The following is a 13,388-nucleotide window of genomic DNA, read 5'->3' on the forward strand; positions in this document are numbered from 1 at the left end:
AAACACTGGGTGGGTGTGCATGCTATTCTTGGGGGTCTCCCTTTTTGCAAAACCTGTGTTCACTATACGGTGTGGGGCCTGGGTGAGGAGTCGTGCAGAACAGCTCATCTGCCTGAGTCATCATTTTGGACAACTTCTTCAGAGGCTAGGAAAATCGCAATGGACGGGATTGCTCCTTCTGCCCTGCTGCCTGCTGGAAGGTTCCACGCTCCCCCAAGTGTTGGGGGGCGGGCAGGGGCAGGGCCACGTGCTGCAGACAACACTGGGTTTGACCATGATGACGCCACAGGCCGGACCCGGCGGTCAGTTCAGCGGGAAAGCGGTGGACTTAGAGCCTCTCTCCCGCTCTTGTGGACAGAATGTGCCATTTACGCTTTTTACGAAAGTTAGGTCGTGCTTTTAGCGGGAAGCTTTAGCTTTAGTCCATGCTTTATCAACCAGAAAACTGAAGAAACTGGTCTTTGGGATTTCCAGATGAACTATCAAATGTAGCAACAATTACAGAGACTAAAGGTACTATGTAGAGACGGGATTCTAGATAATTACAGATAATCCTTACTACGGACTTTTCCGGACGGTGGAGAGTAAAATGACCAGCTCTCTGCTTAGGTTTTCACAGGTTTAACTGGTTAATGCCTCTATTCGTTTCTTTGAGGTAGTTTTTGGTGACCGGGGCTTCCTCCTTCCTTCCCCCTCTCCCATCAAACACTGCACCTGTCCCCCAGCTGTATTTTCCAGAATACTGGGCACCCAAAGCTTTTATTCCAGAGTGCACTTATACAAAGCTACTAACGGTGGTCGGCACTCAGATGTGGGATGAAGCTGAAAATACTCATGATCTGCAAAGTAATTTTTGAACGGGTGGCCTCATACCAAAGCAGACTGAGCTCCATCACCGGAGACCTGGGGAGACGGTGAGTGGGGAGGGAGGCGGTCGGCTCAGCAGGGCCTGCCGCGGTCAGGGCTCGCCAGAGCGGTGCGGTTGTGCGCGGCGACCGCACGCGGCACTGCCCACGCCCGCGCGCGGTCTTACCTTCACGGCGTACTCTGCCTCCGTCGCTTTATGCACACATCGCTTGCACACGGAGTAGGAGCCCACCCCGATGTCCTCCTTGATCTCGTAGCCGTCGGTGAAGTGTACGTTGTTCCCGTGTAACTGCTGCGGAGAGAGACCAAGGGTGGAGACGACCGTCAGGGCTCTCTCGTGCAAGGGCACGACCACAGGCACACAGGACACGGGCAGGAAGGGGGGTTCCAGACGGTGCACTGAGGTCACCGAGCCCAGGGGTTCGTGGAGTCACGCTGCTGGTCAGCAAGGGCTCTCGACCTACTTCCCGACTCCCCTGACCTCTCCGGTTGTGAACTTCATTCTCAGACCACAGTACCCGGTATCCACTGCCTGGGCCCATCCCCCTGAAGACCTGAGAGCCTGAGACAGGGGGGCAGGGGACTTGCGGAAGCTGCGTGTGTGGTTGTGACAGTGGGGTCTAGAGCGGTGCCTGGCTGTGTCATCTACCTGGAAATCCGACCCTGTGATGTCCCAGGCATGGCCCGTAGGCACAATCCCCCACTCAGAGCACGGTCAAGAAGCCGCCAGCTACGGTCTACCCTGTCACATCAAGCGCCCACGTCAGACACACCGTGGTTTCCCAAAAGGCTCTGGAGAGGCGATGTGGAGATCTAATGCCGCCCAATTTCCCCTGACCCGGTCCGTAAATAAAACGTGATCGCCATTCCTTCTTAGAATTCTCTGCATCTGGTTACACTAACTGGGGGGGGGGGGAAGCGTCTTATAAAATAAATGTCCTCTGCACCGACCTCCCAAAAAGTCGGTTTGTAACCACAGACCAGATCGCTCTCTCGGGGTACTGGCCCCACTGCACACCGTGAGCATGCCCCGTCTGACTCGTGTGGGGGCTCTGGCTGTAGACACGCCACGGTGACAATCTCATCAGAACTCTTTACCCTTCGTTAGGATGAATGTGAAACAGGGGTAACAGCCACGGCTCGGGTCACCATGAGACTCAGTGACCCCCCCAGGAGGCCGGGAAAGGAGCTGGTGGCAGAAGGCACTCCAGGCACCAGCTGCCCCCGCCCCCGCCCCCGCTCCCAGGCCGGCTCTCCGTCCACGTGTGACCCTCACCACCCACCCCTGCCGGAGACCGTGCAGTCGGGCGGTGCGGGGTTACCTGCACGATGGGGTGGACCGTGGCTTTGTGCAGATCTTGCGGTGAGGGCTCCTGGACCAGACTCGAGGCCACGAAACTGAATCCTCTGAACAGATGATGAGCGTTGGCGCTGGGGGGGACGCCAGGTGAGTCTGCAGGTAACAACGAGAGAATTCCACCTTCCAGGGGGAGCTTCCTAGTTGGAGTTTCCCAGTCACTTTTACTTAATTTAATGACATCACACAGTTGGCCTTTGTGCGAGGGACTAATTGAAGTGTTGAGAGACGGAAAAGTCATTCTCTCTATATGTATATATTAATAAGAGGGTAGGATTTTCTTTTTTTTTTTTTTTTTTAAGAAACTTTTTTTTTTTTTTTTAATTTTTTTTTTTTCAACGTTTATTTATTTTTGGGACAGAGAGAGACAGAGCATGAACGGGGGAGGGGCAGAGAGAGAGGGAGACACAGAATCGGAAACAGGCTCCAGGCTCTGAGCCATCAGCCCAGAGCCCGACGCGGGGCTCGAACTCCCGGACCGCGAGATCGTGACCTGGCTGAAGTCGGACGCTTAACCGACTGCGCCACCCAGGCGCCCCAGAGGGAGGATTTTCTAAGCACACGAGCCGAGAGCATGGCTGTGTTAAAGGGCAGCTATAGCAATGTGATTCTGAAACAGTGCCTAATCCACATCCTGTACGTAAGGTTTCTGGATGCACAGTGGGAATGTCCTCTGAAAGGCTTACAGCATTTTTCCCCTAAACTTAAGCCAATACTAAAGCTAGTTTATATCTCCTTTGGCCACTGGAGGCTGCTGGCTGGTGGGAGATGCCGGGCTAAGATTTGAAAACCCATCAGACAAAGTAGTCAGAAACGAGTCATGGGATCATCAAAGTTGCCAAGTCCTCAGTTTCAATTAGTTAGTTGAAAATTCTCTTATCCAACTCTCGTGTTTGCTTTTTAAGTACCGTGCCAAAAATCAGCATCCCCTCGATGATCTTAAAGCCTGTTACATTCTATTTATGCCACCTCCCACGTGGGCACGGCAGCCACACCAGCCAAATGCTGGCCGAGGCAACCTTCATAAGGACCCGCCTGGACTTCAGCTGATGGCCTCCGCGCCCCTTCCTTCATTCAGAGACACTGCTTATGCGATCTACGAATTCTGCACCCACTAATGCAAGTGCATCTGCCCAAGCTAATAGGGCCGTACCTCCCCCAAAGCACACACACCCCTCAGAGGCTGTGAAGGAGCCTCCTGAGGTACGCTTCACCCTCGCCATTTGCAGGGCTCTGGCGAATTCTCTGGGATGAGCTCAAATTCTTAAATCTAAAGCCCCAAGGAAGGACGCCAAAGCACCCTGGGGGTCGAAGACTGCTTAATCGAAGGTGCTGGATCCGTTGTGCTCGGTGGGGACCTTCAGAGCAGCTGGTGGCAGCCTGGGAGGTTTCTAAGGGAAAGCAGACCTCGAAGCCGTCATTCTGTGCAGGCGCCCGGGGTCTAGAAGAGCTCGGCGCCCGCCGGGGCAACGCCGCAGCGTTCAGGAGGCACTGCTTCTCGCCGAACATAATCTTCAGATTCTAAAAACTACTCGGCTGAGCCTTCTGGGTTTTAATTAAGCTTCTCTAGTCTAGCACCGGGCGAATTTACTTCCTAGCACCAGGAGCCTAAACCAAAGGGATCAAAGTGGATTCTCTGCTCCAAGTTTCCCACGTAGTGTTTGGTAGTTGGCTGTCTTTCATAATCACCTTTAAAGTCATGCAAAATTTCGGATTCCAAGTCAGCGAGCAAAGAACCCCCCATATACACCGCATGTAGCCCCGTATCCACCAGCTCCCTGAACGTGGTCCCCCCAATCCCTCTACGAGGGGGGTTCGCCTCTTTAGTTTACATAACACCATTACACAACGTACCATTACTGTATGGCCTGGACTGCGTCCCCCCAAATTCAGAGTTTGAAGCCCTCGCCCTCTATGTGCCTGTCTTTGAAGATGGGGTCTTTGGGGGAGGTAAGTTAAGTTCAACGAGGCCATGGGACCTGAGCCAACAGCACTGCTGTCCTTCTAAGAAGAGAGACAGCACCGGGTGAGGCCCCGTGAGGACACGGAGGGAAGGTGGCTGTCTGCAAGTCGGGAAGGGAGCCCCTACTGGGAACCAAAGTAAATGTCTGTTGTTTAGGGCGCCCAGGCCAGCTGTGTGTCATGTGGTCCACGCAGACTGAGACCATTCCCAGATCTCAAAAACAATCCCCTGATACTGACCCATTAACGTCACAAAATGATGACTTTGGACTGACGGAGTTCGACAGACCTTAAGAGGGATTGTTGACGGATCCCGAAAGCCAAGGCTCCGTGTCCGTCTGCTGTGCCGAGACCCGGTAGCTGGTAAGGCTTTGCGGACAGTGTCGGCTGCTGGCATGGGTCAGGTCTACAGTACCCACAGCTGTGGACTTCACCTTCGGCCCTCCTCTCCCCACAAGACCCTCTAGCTGAATGGAGACTGTCACTGTCTCGACGTTCCCTTCTTGCGCTTGCCTGAAAGAACTGGTCCCTGAACTGGCAGCTGGGGGGGGGGGGGGGTGGGGATCTACAGGACACCTGGACGATTCCCAAACCACATGCTACCTGGGCGACGACCGAGAATCGGTTCCATCACTTGAACCTTGACGGCGGAGCAGACGAAACAAGTCAGACAGAACCGACAATTACCCTCCAGAAGGCACTGCATGGGAGACTCTCTGGTTCCTGGATAGCTACACCCTCACCGGTTGGGGGGGTGGGGGTGGGGGTGGGGGGAGGACCCACGACCAGACAGAGCGCTGGGTCGCTGCTGGGACACACCTGTGGGCGTCCGTGCTGTGAACTCGGGGTCAAAGTGGAAGGTGTCCTCGGGCCTGCCTACCGCTGGCTTGAACGGCGGCTTGATCTCCTTCCGGTACAGCTTCTGCAGGGAAAGCGAGACAGAGCCGTGAGGAGCCACCAACACCACCAGAGAATGCCGTGGAATAGCGCGGCCCGCCGCCGGGGCGGGGGACACACTTCGTGCACAGGGCCCCAGTTTCCCATGTGTACGAATACGCGTAAAATATGGCGCACGTACGTTACATAGGACGCAGAACACAATGGAACGTATTCTATAAAAGTCATAACCGAAGGCACGAGGGTCTGGACGCGTGCAAAGTATTCTCCATTTAGGGCAACGAGACGTTTTAAACCTTTTTGGGGGGCAGTAGAATTTTTTTCTTCTAGTAAAATCTGGCAGGACGGCCCCACGCTGCCCCACCCTGGGTGACAGCAGTGCCTGCTGCTGGGTGCCCTCCTCTCTGCCCCGGCGACCCCGAGGCCACCCCTGGGGGACGCTGTGAAAGCCCCCAGCTAGAAGGGAACCGAGCCTGGGCACGGGGGCTGGGGCACGTGCCCTGGGCACCCGCTCTGGCGTCCCCGATTTGGGGGTCCGGACCCCTGTGCTCGAGCAGCTGCTTCAGTGCCCCTTCTACACACGCCTGTGCCCTCCGACGGGCCCAGCACGACACCTGACTCGATGGTGAGTCAGCCCTTCTCGAGAATGGCCACGTCGGGAGGCCCCGAACTTGCGTCACGGAGCCCGAGCTGTGACAGGATGCCCGGAAAACCCACGCCCCTCAGTGCTCCGGTCTTAGTGGAAATTTGAAAACGCCTTCCAAACCTGACTGTGGTGTTCTCAACGCTCTCAGGCAGGGCGACAGTTCACGCTTTTGGGGAGATTCAATTTAAGGGACAACACGGTTTGGAATCGGGCCCCGGTAATGAGGCGGATAAAGCTGCAGATGGGGAAGAGGGAGTGTGGGCAGGAGGGGGGCAAGGCTGGGCTCGGTGGGTCGGGGAGGTGGGCTGTGGGCTGCAGAGGTGTGGGGGCCTCGGTGCTGCCAGTCCTGGTGGAGGCTGAGGGGGCGCCACCAGGACGTGGAAGTTCTGGGCGCACAGTAGTGGCTCTGGCCAGGGTGCTGAGCGCCTGGCGGGTTGGCACCTTGGCTGCGGGGCTTGGGTACCAGGACGCGGGTCTGGCTGCAGCCGTGTGAGTTTCCCTAGTTCTGCCTGATCACAGGAGTGCCCCCGGGCCCTTTCTCGGTGCCTTTGTTTCAGTAAGTCTGGAGCTCAGCTCTGGAGCCAGGGATCCTGATGGCTCCGAAAACGTCTGCAGTGACTCCCGTCCAGATCTGCTCTGAATCTCTCAATAACACAGAAGAGCAGATTTCCTCTCCTGGTTTTACAGGTGAGGAAACCCAGGCTAAGACAGGTGGGCTGAGTTGTGCAAGGTCGGGAGTGACGAAGGGCCGGCCGGCCGGGAGGAGGGTCAGGCATCCCGACTCTTCCTGTTACAGCAACGCTCACGGCGGGGGAGGGTCCAACAGGTGGCAGCAGGGCACGATGTCCTGGTCCCCGCCCGGAGCACACCCTTGCAGAGGCCCCTGTGGCCGCGGGAAGTGCGGGCGCGGCTGGCAGAACGGGAGCTGTGTCCGGGCGAAGGGGCCCCGGAGGCTGGCACTGACCGATGGCCACCGGGCTCCGCCGTTTAAGGAGCAGCAGGGGCCGCGGCGTGCACAGCACGGCGCTCAGGGTGTGCACTCGGGAGTCACCCGGCGAGAAAGAACGTGTTAACTCCGCCCTGCATTCGCCCGGTCATTTCCTGCCCTGGGTGAGTAGATTTCATTAGGGATTGATTTACTCCTTGAACTCTTTCCGTAAATAGAAAGATGCTCCTCTCGGCGGTGACGCATTCCGGGATGGGAATAAACTTCCCTGATGTATGCACTTGTCAGAGGAAGTCTAATAGGGAGAAGCGAGCTGTGCGCCCTGATTACAATGCCGGCCGTCACCAAGACCGATGGCCCAGCGCAGCCCTGAGGGGCTCAGACCCTCTCTCCTCACACCAGCGATTCTCCTGCGATGTTCGAGCCGGGTGATTAAATCGGTATCTGTCCTGCTCCAGGAAAACGCGCACCCTCTCCCTCGGCATCCTTGTCTTCTCTCGCTACTTGGGGAGGCGGGGGTGGGGGAAGAGAGGGAGAGAGGGGGAGAGAGGAATCTCCGCGAGCGGGGGGCTCCTGCTTCCGTTAACGGGGATTTATTTACACGCACGCAGAACTGGCTGTCAGTTAATCCAAAGGGGGGGGGGTTACACCTGGAGCTGAAGGTGACCGTCAGCTCCTCTTTTAACCCCAGCTCCGCCAGCACGGGGTCCCCTGGAAGCTGGAAGCCAGTGCCTGCCCCCAGCCTCACGGCTGCGGATTAAACAGTCCCCCGAACCCAGCACTTTGGAGCCGAAGCGCTTCTGCTCCCTGATGGTTCACTGGGCAGCTCCCGGAGGCATCGGCGGCCACGACTGTGCCTGTGTGCGCACCCCGCGGTGGGGGCCGTGACGCCCTGCTCGGGACACCCCGCAGCCTCGCTTCCCACCCGGCCACCAGCCACAGAACCGCACGCTGGCTTTGATGAGAAGCCGGCTGGGATGCCGAGGGGACTGGCACAGTCCCAGCCCCTTCCCCTCCGTGCAGAAACCTGCCCAACTCTGCTTGTTAACCCGCCTCCCACGGAGGAAAACCCGAGAAAGCACAGGTGCCTCCTGTGACCAAGCTGACTCCCGGGGCCACGTGTCCTACCCTGGTCTCCCGCTGAGACAGCCCCCCGAGAATGGCACAGCCGTCCTGGCCGGGAGGCCGACCTCTGGGGGAGGCACAGCTTCCCACTTTCCAGGTCTTTACCGTAAGGAAAAGGAATTCATCGGGATGACCCCTGTAACCTAGCAGAGGACGTGGTGCCCGCTGGCTTCCCCTGCTGCAGAGTCTCAGCGCCCTCCTTCCCAGCCCGGTGCATGTCCTCTGAACCCGGCACAGAGCCCAGCCATCACAGTGCGTTTACGGCGTATAAAAACTCCGGCCTCACTCATGCGTGCGCACGTCTGCTTTTCCTCGTGTTTCTGAACCTCCTCTGCAAGCCCGTGCTTCCCGAAGGATTCCTAGCTGACGGGAGGGGAGGGCGTGCGAGAGGGTCCGCCGAAGGCTTGCCGGCCGGTGGGGGCATCACGGCGGGGCGGGAATCCCTGGGCAGACTCCAGAGCCCCCCCCGAACACCGGTCCCTGTTCTTGTTACGCCTGTGAGCACAGCCTGTCCAAGGGCGGCCGGGAACTCCACCGTGCGGTGCCCCGAGGGTGCTGTGGTTTCATCCTGGTTCCAAGCAGGTAGCGGAGGGCTGGACAGGGTGGCCAGGTGCACTCCGCCCTGTGCGTGGCTCCCCTATGCTTGCTGTGGTCGTAAAGGTCGGTCAGTTTCTTCCCGTTGCTGGATAAACTTCTGGAACGTGCCAGTGTGTGTTATTATTACACATGCTTTTCTTTCCCTGTGTGCAAACCTAGGAGCGGGTTTGAGGTTTTAGCGAAAAAGTAACCTCGCTTCTCATTCTGCAGCGTAAACTGTGGCACACGGGGTTAATTCGAGAACGAAATGGCAGCAGCATTTTGTGTAGGTTTTGAGCTTGACGGGAGGCATGAGAATTCTGACCTAGATTCCCCTCTCTGAGCATCCAGAACGATCCATCCCACACTGCCGGAAAGAGAATGGGGGCTCATGATCAATTCGCCAGGCATCACTTCAAATCATCTGGCTCGTCCCAGGATCTCAGGCTGACACAAGTCACAGCCACATTGGAACGGATTTCGCGTCGAGCCAGTATGTGCCAGGAAGCTCTGAGCAGGTGCGGCACGGCTATTTATACCTAAAAGACCTTCAGATGACAAAGGGCAGAACAGAGGGAGCACGGGGAAAATGCTAACCGGATAATGGAATAGGAGGCTGAGGCGAGCTTGGGGTCACGGACCTAACACCTGCTTCTGTAGGCAGTTTTGGCTCCAGGCGTTTCAAAATTAACACTCTCCAGTAGGAAAGGGCACAGCTATGGATCGTTCCCGAAATAGCGACGCAGAAATAATGCGGAGACGCAGAGTGGTGGCAGCCTGGCCGGAGTAACAGAAAATTCCAACGGCTTCCGAGCACCCGGGGAAGCGGAGGGAGGATCTGATGGGGCTCTGTCTACACGGGTTACCCTCGCCGTAAGCCCGGCCAGAGCAACAGAGTTCAAACGGCCTCTGAGCACCCAGGGAGGGGGGATCTGATGGGACTCCGTCTATATGGGTTACCCTCACCGCAAGCGGTTCCAACCAAAGTATCTGGATTTACAAGACTGCTGAACCGAGGGGCGGTCATTCCTTGAACAGAGTCCTGTCGGGCTCCTTGAACGAAGGAGCCCAGTATTTAATGTGGGAACAGACAGACAGAAGTTGCCTCACACTCTGACACAGGCACTGAACCGGCCAGCAGCCCGCCGCTCCCGGGACCCGAACCCCTAAAATCCACTCTTGAGGGCAAGAAGTCCTTTCTCCGCTCCTGCTGGCACGCACGACCGGCAAGGTCGGGGGGCTCTCGCAGGTGCTGACCTCAGGCTGTCTTCTCACTGCCCTGTGCCTCAGTTTCCCGCAGGAGTCCCTCCCACCTCACAGAATCACAACACCTGCTACCCTCGGAAGGGTTCAGAACACAGGCGTGAGTTCCTCACAATAACGGGCGCTGAACGGCTACAGTGAAGGTCCCAGCCCCGGCCAGGAAGCAGCGAGCTGGTCGGCAGGGGTCGGTCCGCGGCGCCTGTGGTCGAGGCAAGCATCTTTCCCACGGCGAGGGGCCCCCGGGCTGGGCTGGGGGTGGGGGTCCCGCGGGCCGCGGTGATGAACTTTCCTGCAGCATCAGGGGCAAATAAACGCAGACTACGTGTGGGGCTCCCCCGGACCCCCTGCCGAGGCCTCGGGCTGTAACCGCAAGTTTTCGTTCGGCTGCTGAATCAGTCTCTTTCGGGAAGATCTGCTCCCAGGCGGTTTTATTTGCTGGGCTGTGCAGCCAAGTTAATGGCAGAGCAGGGCAAACCGGGGCCGTGACCCCACATCCACTGGGAACGGACTTAATTCCGCACCAATAGGTCACCCGAACATTTCTGCTGGCAGCTTTGGGTCACAGAGGGAAGCAGAGAGCGAAATAAGTACGTTTATATTTTCCGGGTCGGGTCCCGAGGCCGGCGCTGGGCTCGCACACCCGGGCAGAAACCAGACGGTTGAGGAAATGGCTTCCCGTTGTCGTCCTGAGCATCTGCCGGGCAGCGGGGAGTCCTCCTGGAGGTAACGGCTTTTGCAGAGGCTCCTCTGCTGTGGCCCTCAGTTGTCCAGGCTGCTGTGGCAGGAGGCACACGTCCGGACACCCGTCAAGGTCAGACATTTTCACGTCTGCTTTCCCGATGGGTCTGCGGCGTGCCCGGTGTGTGACCGACGGCCGGGGCTGGTCTTTGCGACACCGCGGCTCACTGGCGCGCAGGGAGGAGAGGACGGGCGGAGAGTGGCGACGGGGATCTCTCGTCTACGTGCAGCGGTCAGATGTCAAGCAACTTGAGGACAGCTGCGTCTTACAACCGCCGGACCACGGACGCCCTGCTCACCGGGACACGGGCCGGCACCCAGCACTGCTTGTGGAATAAGTGAATTTGCACAGAAGTGGCTCTTCAGAACTCCCTGAACCACGCACCGGCTGCTTTCATCCAGGGCTGGAGAGGGAATGAGAGCCTTCCCTCCCTCTCCGTCCCTGCCTCGTCTTCTGCGGGCAAATACTGAAGTGAGGGTAGATAGGCTCAGTCCCCGTGAATCCGAAGGGCCTCTCTCAGACACACAACGGAATCAAACGCCAAAAGCAACAGGAGAGGTTTCCCAACCTCAGTTTTAGTCCGATTACTTTGAAATAATGCAGACTGCGGCCTTCCTGGTGCAAGATTCCAGTGACCATGTGTGTCCGGGCAGGGACCCCCGCCCCCGTCCCCTGGCCGGCACAGCGGTGCTGGGTGCGCTGGAGCTGGTCTCCCGCGGGACCCTCACCTTCCTAATGCTGCAGACACAGGCCGGGCCGCTGCTCAGAGCTGGCGCGGACCCCTGGGACGCAGAGCCGACTGGCGTGGGGTTCAAGGCCATCGTGCAGGAAGTTCTCTTGGTCCCCCCTCCGCAGGCCTGCTCTTCGGGGGGCTCCCTTCTTGGCCGAGATGAGCGTCCGTCCGTAGTTTTTGCTGACAGGTCCTCCTGGACAGAGCTGTGCTGAATGGTGCCCGGTCCCTCTTGGTCGTCCCAGCCGACGCCCCAGCAATCTCCTTCTCCTCTGTGTTCTCGGCTGTGCCGGGGGGGGGGGGGGGCTGTGGTGCCCCAGAGAGCGGGCGAGAAGTGGGTCCCTCTGCCCCGAGAGCCTCTCTCGTTCCCTCTCTCGTTCCCTCGCTCGCTCAGTATTTACCAAGTGCGTCCTCTGAACCAGGTGCGTCTCAGAGGCGTGGGACACACGTCTAACAACATCGACAGTGAATCCTCACCTCGGGGAGGGTATACCCAGCAGCAGGGGACGGACAAGGACGATCGACATAAATAAGGGCCGTGACCCAGTGCTTTGGAAGGTGATAAGCCGGAGGAAAAGGAGCAGGGGAGTCGGGGCGCTGGGCGAGGAGCTGCAGGTTTGGAAGGTCCCCCAGGGAGACTTCAGCGAGAAGCTGGCTTTTTTTTTTTTTTTTTTTTGGTAGTCTTCACGTCCTGTGCGGAGCCCAATGTGGGGCTTGAACTCATGACCCTGAGATCAAGACCTGAGCTGAGATCCAGAGTCAGATGCTTAACTGACTGAGCCAGCCAGGTGCCCCCAAGAAACTGGCTTTTAGGAGAAGACATGAGGAGGACATAACTGAGACACAGGGGGCCCCCGGGGGCGGGTGTGCTGGGCGGCAGACAGGTGCGCAGAGAGGGGGGCGAGGGGAGCGGGAGGGACAGGTGGGGTCTCAGCTCGCCTGCTCGTTCTTTTCACGGCACTGCTTTCTCTCTGGGACCAAGGGCGCACCCTTTGCTTACTGCCTCTCTCTCCCAGCCCAGCGTGTAGGACTTGCCCGTCCTGGCCACCGCTCTGTCCCCAGGTCCTGGAGGTGTCTCCAACACGCCCAACAGCAGGCTGAGTCGATGGAACAGTGAGTGACAACAGAAGGGGGTGTGTGGCTCTACTCTGGGCCGCGTGGGTGGGAGGGGACGGGACGCGGCAGAGCAACCCCCCTTGGCCCCAGAGCGCGTCCTCGCGGGGTGCCGGGGGGGCACGTCCCCAGGGCTCAGCTTCTGAGGCTCTCGTGTGTGGTGCCGTGCCGGCACTCGGGGGCCTGGGACCCCATCACCGCACACAGCAGAGCCTCCATGCTGTACGGAACTCGAAAACAATCGGCTGAAAAGGACCTTCAGGTGCCCGTCTGTGAGCTGGGGATGACAAGAGCTCCGTGCGAGCCTACATCTCCGGAAAGCTAAGTAAAAAGACATTTCACGCGCAGGCAGTGGCTCCGATGTCCCGCTTCCACTTTCTGTTTTTCTGAACTCAACCTGCTGTCGGTTTGGCCCTTGAGCCAGGCTTGTGTCCCCGGAGGGGAGGTGACGTGTGCCAGCATCTCACACGCTTCTTTCCAGTGTCACCGTTGGAAAGAAACTTGATCTCGTAAAAGCTGCATAGTCAGAAGCGTAGACGGGGGTATTAAAGAATCTCACGTTCTCCCAGCTTGACTTTCTCCAAAAGAGGAGGAGAGGGGAGGAGGGTCAGAAGCTCTGAGAGCAGGGGTTCCATCAGGGGCAACACCGGGGGCTGGGGGCTGCCAAGCCACTCCTGGCCGGAAGCGGCCGGGGCACCATGCTCCATGGGGACACGGGGAAGACAGAGGGAAGGGCAAACACGGGTAATAATAGCCCTGTGCTAGAGAGGACATTAACTCTTTTTTTACACTCTGTTAAGATCTCCAAATGTAATAGCTGTGTTCACCTAAAGGAAAGGACCGAAAGAAACAGACATCAGAGGAGGGACGTCTTCCATGCACACAAAGCACAGGGCAGCTGTTGAGATGAACCAGCCCCGAGCTGAGGGTCTGGAAACGGCTCCGAGCGGCTGGTGGAATGAGATTCCGGAGCCCCGGAGGCAGCGTCTGGCTCCACGCGGCTTTGTGGCCCTGGCTTGGGGAGCTGGAGCCAGAGGCTGACTTCTGACGGGGTCTCCTCCCCCAACCAGGGGATGTCTGTCTCATCACCAGGCCTGGCGTCCAGCACAAGAGCCCCTCAGCCCTAGTGTCTCCTCTCAGTGGTTTTCCATCGGCACCCGGCCCGGC

At 58.3% G+C, this 13,388-nt stretch overlaps 1 protein-coding gene across 6 annotated transcripts in view; it reads right to left on the reverse strand.

The window, feature by feature from the left end:
- RPS6KA2 (ribosomal protein S6 kinase A2) overlaps positions 1 to 13,388 on the reverse strand; it is a 345,870-nt gene that overhangs the window by 25,393 nt on the left and 307,089 nt on the right. For all 6 annotated transcript variants that reach the window (XM_045500255.1, XM_045500257.1, XM_045500259.1 and 3 more), the window contains 3 exons: positions 5,006 to 5,108; positions 2,190 to 2,320; positions 1,034 to 1,159 (listed from right to left, as the gene is read on the reverse strand). In XM_045500255.1, coding sequence (XP_045356211.1) covers positions 1,034 to 1,159; positions 2,190 to 2,320; positions 5,006 to 5,108 — 360 coding nt within the window. The remainder of the gene's footprint in view (positions 1 to 1,033; positions 1,160 to 2,189; positions 2,321 to 5,005; positions 5,109 to 13,388) is intronic.

Source organism: Leopardus geoffroyi, chromosome B2, assembly GCF_018350155.1.
Source record: "Leopardus geoffroyi isolate Oge1 chromosome B2, O.geoffroyi_Oge1_pat1.0, whole genome shotgun sequence".
Taxonomy (NCBI): Eukaryota; Metazoa; Chordata; class Mammalia; order Carnivora; family Felidae; genus Leopardus; species Leopardus geoffroyi.